Source organism: Pygoscelis adeliae, unplaced genomic scaffold, assembly GCF_000699105.1.
Source record: "Pygoscelis adeliae isolate BGI_AS28 unplaced genomic scaffold, ASM69910v1 Scaffold422, whole genome shotgun sequence".
Classification (NCBI taxonomy): Eukaryota; Metazoa; Chordata; class Aves; order Sphenisciformes; family Spheniscidae; genus Pygoscelis; species Pygoscelis adeliae.
Genome location: NW_008824188.1, coordinates 26,730 through 35,576, shown reverse-complemented (window position 1 = coordinate 35,576; position 8,847 = coordinate 26,730). Strand labels below are relative to the sequence as shown.

The window sequence follows — 8,847 nt, the reverse complement described above, 5'->3', positions numbered from 1 at the left end:
CAAAAAAAAAATCAAAATGCAAGAAAATGACACTAAAACAATTCACACAGGTGCCCGCTACATGCGCTAAGTGACTGGTAAAGTTGGGCTCCTTCCAAAAGGGGCCATTTCTCACACCTGGGTACAGGCGCAGCCCATTTGCTACAAACCCAATTACAAGATAGACACTTCATTGTGCCCCGAACTTTTAACCTTTAAGGATGAATTAAGGTTCCATTGAGGAACCTCACCCAGAAAAACACCCTGAGGGGCACGCTTCCCGCCCCCCCCCTTCCCTCCCCAGGTAATCTCTCAGGCTTTTTCAGACCTCAAGTGCCAGAAGACCACATTTTCCCCAGTTACGCTGATTTTTCACATCCTCGCCATATAAACGTGAATTAGGGAAGTTAAAGCCTCACTGGAAGAAGCCTGTAGCTCTATTTCCACAACTGTCACAAAGATGCACTCCCGAAACTCGGAGCTTGCCTGTATAACTTACGCCCACCCTCTAATGAAGCCAGGCTTACAGGGCAGGTTGGTGTTTTACTAGAACAACCGATGCAGGTGGAATAAACAAACTGCCAGGTAACACAAGCCTTTTTCCCCGCTGCTTGACGAGCTTTTTCTCCTCCCCTACTACAGCAACGGCTTTTATAAAAGGGATTAAAACCTTCCCTTCAAGCTTTTCGTAAACCAGATCCTTCAATTATCACACCTGCAACTGTGGAAAACCACCACTGTAGCTTTGGTCACCTCTATCATCATAACGTAACTGAAAACCTTTTTGAAGGCAAAAATACATTCTTGGGTAGAAGACAGTCTCCCCATCAGCCTGGCAAAGCAGACTGGGGAGTGCTCCATCTCATGGAGACTGAACTATTTCCACAGACGGCTTCCTGAAATGTGAAGACAGAGAAAAGAAAATACAGCAACAGAAGTTTAAAATCGACAGCTCCCATCATCTGGGCACACTTTTCTCCGAGCTACTGTTTGCTACTTACGGAAGAGGAGGTTCGTGCACGGAGCTTCGTTCAGCCAAGCCTTGGGGCATCAGCAAATTGCTCACGCTAGACTGTAAAAAGAACACAGCCTTCAAATCGTTTCCAGTCTAACAGGAATCAGATGAGGAATCTGTCACAGATTAAACAATATTAGACCTGGATGCCAACTTCATCACACCTTAGAATAAGCTTTACGTACTTTTAAACGTTCAGCTTATTTTTTAAATAAGTTTGGTATGAATACGCTTTATTCACGATTTGACAATGTAGTTATCCTCTTCACAATCACATTCAAAGTGCTGAGTCTGCAGTACTTACAAGCCTTTTAAATCTGCATTTTCTAGCTTTCACCTGGAGGTAAAAAGGAACACTTTAAAAACAGCAATAGCTGGTACTGCTGCACCTGTATGTGCATCAGAAACAAAAATCAAGACATCTTCTGTTATTTTGACCATGGGGACGGAAACAATCTTGGAAATTAGCTAGTCCATCTCCCTGCTGATGGAAAAGTGAGAACAAACAACACTCCACAGCTGCTCCGGCCACTCCCGTTAAAGTCAGCTAAATTGCCCTTCTAAACCATTTTGGCTGGGGTCAGAGGTTGGTTTTGGCTACTGTATTCCTGAACTAAGCCCACCCTCGTTCCCTGGAAACAGGATGTTAAGTCATAGCTCTAGAGAGGTCTCGGAGGGATTTGGCGTACTCTATCCATCACCTGGTTTCAGCTAACTTCTTTTCCTTTTTAAGCCATGAAGTTAATTCCCAACCAATCCTTTTTCCTTGCCTGCTCGGAACCTCTTTCCCAAGCACAGTCGGTCTGTTCCAACATCAGCATCTTCAGCATTTGGGTTTTCCCCACATACACTGCTCAGAAGGGATCACAGGGCCCGAGGAAGTATCTTTTTGTCTTTACGGCAAGGCTGACACCACCTCGCTTTAGCTCTTTGGAAGCAGATATATCAAAACCAGCACAGTAAGGCGGGGAAAAGACAAGATGCTATCGTGAAGTAGGCAGTGGGGAATACCTCTGCCACCGCTTGGCACAGGGCTCCCTTCTACACCAGGAATAATCCTCTCCCTACAGAAAGCGAGGCTCCCCTTACGGGACAGCAGAGGAAATCTCAACAGAAGATTCACTACTGCAAAGCCACGGAAAGAATTCGAGTCCAGGCTGACTTAACAGGACTGAATTGGTTTGCCTGGACCAATTCACGAGGAGTCAAACATGAACCGGAGGCTTCATTTTAGTTAACAACTTGTCACCGAAACAGTCAGGCCCGTAAAGTACCAAGCAGCAGAGACATGGTGGGGTGCATGTATTCTCCATCATCAAGGGCAGGGAGGCGAGACAGGACGGCATTACCTTCCTCAGCAGCGTTCACAGAACTAGAAAGGTTCACAGTACTCTGTTCCTGCCCTCAGACAGGGCCAGCGGGGACGTAAAGTCCTACAGCAGCCCTGCATCCCCACTGCAGAACCACTCCGAGTGAATTCCTCTGGGCAGCAGCTGTTCCCTCTAACACGGTTCAAAATTGTCTTCCCAAGAACACCCCAGCACCTATGTCATGCAGACACCGTACACAATCTTTCAAAGAAGTCCACTCTCTTGTGCTCTAGTGCCTGTAGAAAGCCCTGGATTCTCTCCTCCCGCATGGCGGTGCATTTCTGCAACAGTGTCCGTCGGCGCCGAGAGTCTCCATGGGACGCAAACCCCTCCTGCTGCAGCTTCTTTGTCACATAAGCCTGATCCCTTTCCATCTGTTGTCGCCTCCTTTCCTCCATGTAGGAGTCTCTGGCCTTCTAGAGTGAAAAGCAGTAGAGCGTTAGCACGTTACCAGGCCTTTCAGCTCATCTGTGGTACAGATGCAAGGCAGCATAGGTTATGGAAGAAATAGCCCCTGCTTGGCCATCAATCCGCAGGTTAAGTGAAGGGTGGCTCTGTGTGCGCCCCCTCCACTTTGAAGCAGCCTGCTTGATTGGTTATAAAAAAAAATACAGGGATATCCTTCTGGACCTTCTCCCCACGACACAAGTCTGCTCACAGCATTAACTCCTAGATAAAATAAAGGTCATGACAGATTGTGGAAGAACCCTCAGATATCGGAATCAGAGAGGAACAGCATACAAGAGGACTTTCAAGCCACAGACGTGCACACAAGCTGTCCTCGCCAGTGTCATCACAGAAACTTTGATCCTATTCACATGGCAGCTGAAAGGTTTTAGGGGATTCAGAACAATGATTTATGGGGCAATTCTTTCAGCTGATGATCAGGTATTGAGCTAATCAGCTTCAGTAAAAAAGCAAGTGTGGGCTCAGCATTCCCAAATGCCTGTGATATAACGTACCGGCTCGAGACACAGCAGGATGGGCAGGAGAAAGGTAAAGGCAGTAGCTATCCTTGCCTACCCTTCAAGTATTTGAAATATTTTTGCAGAACATCACTTTTGGATTTCTTCTTATTGGACATATCCTAGCCTGCAGCCTCCAACAGCAAAAACACATCTGCGTGCAGGAATATTAAGCTTTCGTTTTTAAAAAGAGTAAAACTGGTCACTGTGACATAACCTCGCACACACTTAGGGAGTGCTGGCCTTTCAAATGAGCAAGAATAATTATTCTAATGAGAGCCTGACTCACTCTTCACCACACTTTCCCTGTGCCCAAGTCAGTAGTCTATGCTCTGGCACTGTAAATTAGCTTTTGATGTGCTGGGAATGAGAGTAGAAACATCCCTAGCTACAGAAAGCCCACTGAATTGGCAGCACTCCACTGCTCTAGCTCTGCTTATGTGAAACGCAAAGATCATCAGCCTGTTCAGCATAAGACTTCCACCCTTGGACAAAGTGAAATTCTGCCTATCCACCAGAAAAGACCCAGTGTGACCACTTCCAGAGGGCAGGCTTGCCAACCAACATCAGCATTCTCTCCCTCGGTCTACCATGTACCAAAAGCAGACTATAGCTCAACCGGGGACTAAGCGGTGAGCAACAACCAGCTAGTAGACTCCCTTGAGCAGCAGGCCAACTGGAAAATGAAGACGGCTATTAAACGTGATGCTGTTTGAGTTGATGGAAGGATCTTTTGTCAAATGCCTCCAAATCAAGTTTTTCCTGTGCCTTGTCAAACCTTCCGTCCAGCTGCCTACCCACGCCGTAACTGCCTCCAGTGTCCTGAACACAGCAGCACTCTTGCGCAGCAGACACAGCTGCTGTCTCATATTCTGGCTTCTCAGCAAGCCAAACCCCTAGCCCCACCATTCTCGCTGACAAGCAACCCTTCCACCAAGGTAATTTGTTTCAAGAGCTCCAGATACTTTTGGCTTTCAAGATCACCTATTTCAAATGTGAAAAAAAAAGCTTCTTAATCTCAGCAGTTCTTTTGAGTGAGAAGTCCTCCCTTCCGCACAGCTGGGCTGCATCCCTTAAAACAAGGGCAGCCTCATACACTGCGGACAAAATGGGTTTCACAGCAAGAAGACTAACCAAGGAACAAATCTGGCCGATAAGAAACCTTGATAATAGCATAGCATGAACACACATAGAGCCACAAACAAGAACTAAGATGAGACTAGCTAGGAACAGAAGAAGCATTTGTGACCCATCAGAAATTAGCACTAGGAGCAAAATCAGAACCTTACCGGTCAAGACAGAGGCAAAGCTAATGTCAATGACAAACACTACTGCCTTTTTTGCTTTCCTCTTCATGCAGAAGGTGAATTGCCATTAGTTGTATTAATACAATGAATTGCTGGTAGGAAAAGGGCAGACTTGGGGCAGAAACAGGAATAAGAGGTTAAGGACATGGAGAGTTTGGATGCTTCCAGACTGACTGGACCTGATTAAATTCACCCATAACCACAACTGTCTATAATCTCTTTGACACCTCTCAGAGGTGAGCAAGGTCCCTGAAGGTAGAAAAGGGCAATATAATGCCCGTCTTTAAAAACAGAGGACCCAAATAATTAAGGAGCAGGCACACTCAGCAACTAGATATGGTGGAGGTAAGAGTCACCACACTGAGTTCCTCCTCCTGCCAGTTACTGCTGCCTCTGTGCTACAAGCTGCTGCCCCCCAGATTTCCCCGTCAAGAGCTCCAGCTCCCAGCCTTGTTTTGCTCAAAAATAGCCAGACTACTAAGTTGGCCAGATTTATCTGAACCAGGTCAGGGAGAGCTCACAACAACAAATCTAAGCGGAGAGGAACAATGACAACAAGCAATAGGAACAATCTCTTCAGTAGGCACATCTGGACCCACCAGAAAGAGGACACTTGTCCACAGACTCACAGCTCAGGCAGCCTCACTTCAGCTCCCAGAAAGGAAACTAAACCCACTTGTTACAACCCTTAAAACAATAGCAGCGTTAGAGGAAGAGCATGCACATTCTCCCTGCTCATTCCAGAGTGAACTCAGCAGTCTTTCCTTAAACCACTGATGAAGTGGTTTGAGTTAAACTGGTTGATTTTACCCTGTAGCAAATCAGGAGTGCTTACTTGTTCTGTCCTGTCAGCTGAGGAGTGGGGACAGATGCTTTCAGCTGGTGGAATGAGCAATGAGTAATAGAGACAGTGGTGACTTCAGATACGTTAGGTATTCCCGAAAGTAGAGGAGTCTGTCCACGTGCTAAGATGTTGTAACAAGCCACATGGGTACACGAGAAGCAACACATCTGTCATTAGCTGCTCCTGAAACAAGATCTTAACTAACCACACTAAATGAACAATTCCTCTGTTCCCACTTTGCACTCTCTCACCTGATCTCCAGCACGCTGCTGTGCAGACAACGTGCTGTGTTGAGCTTTCCATCTCCCTAAGGCTCCCTTACCTGTAAAGCACTGTAGTTCATCTGGAACCGAAGGATAGCCTCACACAAGTTCCAAAAGGAATATTCTGGCCACAAGACTGACTGAAACACCAGGCATGAATGGGATGTCTGCAGAAAGCAAGATCACCAACAATTTAATCATCTAGCAAGGGAAAATTCATCAAGATGCAGGCTCTGTTGGTCAAACTATGCCAGTTTCCCCACAAAGATTTTACCTAGGCTGTGTTATCAGATTCTACTTAAAACAAAATAAATACCAGCCAGGAGAGTTTGAAATTGCACAATACAGAGTATTTCTCATTAGTTTTTAATGCTGCGACACTAGTCATCCATTCCTGTAAAAATACCAGCAGAATTCTTTCTAATGCTATGTTGGTCTTCACGGAGGTATTTTTAATAGCTTAAGCATCACAGACTTATAACAAAACGAAAATAGCAACACTGGACTACCGAAGGCCGAGTTAAGGGAATAACAGATGAACTGAGGATCAGGACATGACATTTAAGCCATTCATCAAATGACATCTCGTGATACTCCTTGCTACCCACTCACGGCATTTTAAAGTGCTTAATGAATCCAAGAGTTGTGGTGCACTGAAGATATCCTAGAGCTGAAAGATGCAGGCTTTCAAGTTAAAACCTATTTTCGCCATCAAGTCCCTCAAAGTTTCAGGTAAATGTGTTCCTGTGACCATTACTACAAAATCTAACACTTAAAAGGACTCCGCATGGCTCTTAAAATTGTAATGGTATAGAAAATCTTAGTGGCAATTCTACAAAAAACCCAAAACACCATAAGGACACTTTCTTTGACACCAGAGAATCATCCTGAATAGCACAATGTCCTCCTGCTTTGGGGCTGTCAGGACACACGTGATTGCTAGTGAAGGGAAATTTGCACCAACGCTCTGGCGCGTGAGCTGGCAGAGTGGGAGCACAAGCACACGTTCTCCTCTGCTGCAATCCGTGGCACAGGAGAGGGGCACGACGCCAGCCAGACCCAGAGCACCGACTTCCTCAGTAATGCTTCACCAGTTACAAGCTCAGTCTCCGAGGCACCTCTGCCAGGACTGCCACCAAGAGGAGCAAGCAAAACGTTAGCTTGCAGCATTGACACCCAACCAGGGTATACGTGTGCCCCAAAAATACAGGGAGGAGAGGGAGATGCCTTGGTAGGCAACCGCAACTCAACCTCTGTGAACTTGCCAATTAAATAAGTCGGAATAGGAACATTTGATGTGGTTGCTTAAAGGCAACTGGGTTTTGGCTCCAAATTGCACATGTAAAACAAAATGTTAGCTTTAAGTAAAGCAGCTTGACTCAACTGTTCTCCTGCAAAGTTTGGGTTACAAACAAGTCAATATTGCCAAGCACAGGAGAGAGAGAAATGGAAGCAGCTTTGGATACTGTAACTGGAAATACATGAACTTTATATGCGTTAAGAACTTACTGTGTTTTAGCTTAGCAGCCTAGTCATGCTGATTTGACTTTGCCATCCTTAGAACCTGTCTTGCGGGGTCTTGTTTCATTAGGAAAGTCAAATAAACTTCTGAAACTGTGACAAGTCAGGCATGTACATTACATGTACGTTATAGGGTTACACCTCCAATACCTACAGCTGACATGTGACAAACACCTCTCCCAGAAATCCGGAAATCCTTCCTGGGATTTCCTCAGCCCAGGAAACATATTGCCAGGTTAAATTAATCGAAGCCAGGAATTTACCAATCAAATGAGGAATTACCTAAATGTGAGAAGAGGAGCAAAAGGATGAGCAATTTGTGATTTCCTTGACTGCTGTCAGCTAGACTGATTTGTGGTTTCTTATTAAGTGTTTCCAGGATGATACAATTTCAGACTTCTGCTGCAAGGTATTTTAGGCAATCACAGAACAGCAAGAAACAGATTCCTCAGAGGTGCCCCAGCACTCAGTCCATCCAAGAAGTTACCTAACCCTTGGCAGAAAGAGTTTACGAGCCCTCGTGTCAGCAGAACATGCTCTGATGCAAAGATGGAATATTTTAAGGAGAAAACAAAGACTTTACCTGCCAGAGCAAGAAATCACTCAACCGAACCTCTCCAGAGGTTCGAATCAGGAGGTCTGGGTCAGGGGAGTTGTTCGTGTACAGACACTTATCAAGCAACGATTCAGACACATCACTAAGAAAGACAGATGCATCTTATTAAGATCACTTTCCTGACCCGATGGAGGTGGCGCTACTAAATCAGAATTACTGAGGGGTTTTTTTATAAACACAGGACTACAGATTAAAACTGGGCGGTGGAGCTGTACCATAGCCAGTCATCAACTTGCTTCTGATGGACACCACTGTCTGCTCCACAGGCTATTTCAAATGCTCTTTCAGCCCCCACAGCTTCCCCCCCATGCTCTTTGAAACATAATACAGTGGTGGAACCACACTGTGAGGACTTCCATCTGGAGCAGAGAGCAGAGCGCTAACTACTCCATCTCCTCCAGGGTGGAGCAACAGTTCAGTATTCATGATTCATCTGTTGTTTGACCTCATAGCTAAGACTGCCAGCCAAGCAGCCAATTGTTGTGGCATAAAATCTGCCTTCACATTTAAACTAACTTAAGACACAGACCTAATTTCTCTTCTGTCTTGGTTGTGTATCTATCACCATGGTAACGGAAATAATAAAAACCAAACATTGCATAGTAACTTTAAGTCATTTGTTCCAGTCACACTGGTTTAATGAGATCTATTTAAAAGCCACTTGGCTTCTGAGAGGTTATTAATAAAGCGTAGGAGGTAAGACCAGGCAGTCTTCATCTATGAAGCCTCACACAGAAAGACAAGAGTTACCTGGGTTCGAGAAGTCCTTGTTCCACCCCCCATGCCATCTCCCTGACAGCATTGCTGATTTCATGCCTCGATGTGTACGCAAAGCAGACATTTAGAAAGCATCTGAAAAGAGGAGAAATATGTGAAAGACTAACCTAAGGAAGGTACAGCAGATGAGAGAGAAGAATATCTACAACAGTTGTGTGCTTGTAGGACACAAAAATAAAAAAAAAAAAGC

At 45.3% G+C, this 8,847-nt stretch overlaps 1 protein-coding gene across 1 annotated transcript in view; it reads right to left on the bottom strand.

Annotated features, from left to right (window-relative positions):
- Window positions 1-1,208: 1,208 nt before the first annotated feature.
- Window positions 1,209-8,847, bottom strand: part of DHDDS (dehydrodolichyl diphosphate synthase) — an 11,219-nt gene continuing 3,580 nt past the window's right edge. Inside the window, exons 5-8 of the mRNA XM_009334657.1 lie at window positions 8,631-8,732; window positions 7,848-7,962; window positions 5,803-5,910; window positions 1,209-2,780 (exon numbers count right to left, since the gene is read on the bottom strand). Of these exons, the coding sequence (XP_009332932.1) occupies window positions 2,544-2,780; window positions 5,803-5,910; window positions 7,848-7,962; window positions 8,631-8,732 (562 nt within the window). The 3' untranslated portion in view covers window positions 1,209-2,543. The remainder of the gene's footprint in view (window positions 2,781-5,802; window positions 5,911-7,847; window positions 7,963-8,630; window positions 8,733-8,847) is intronic.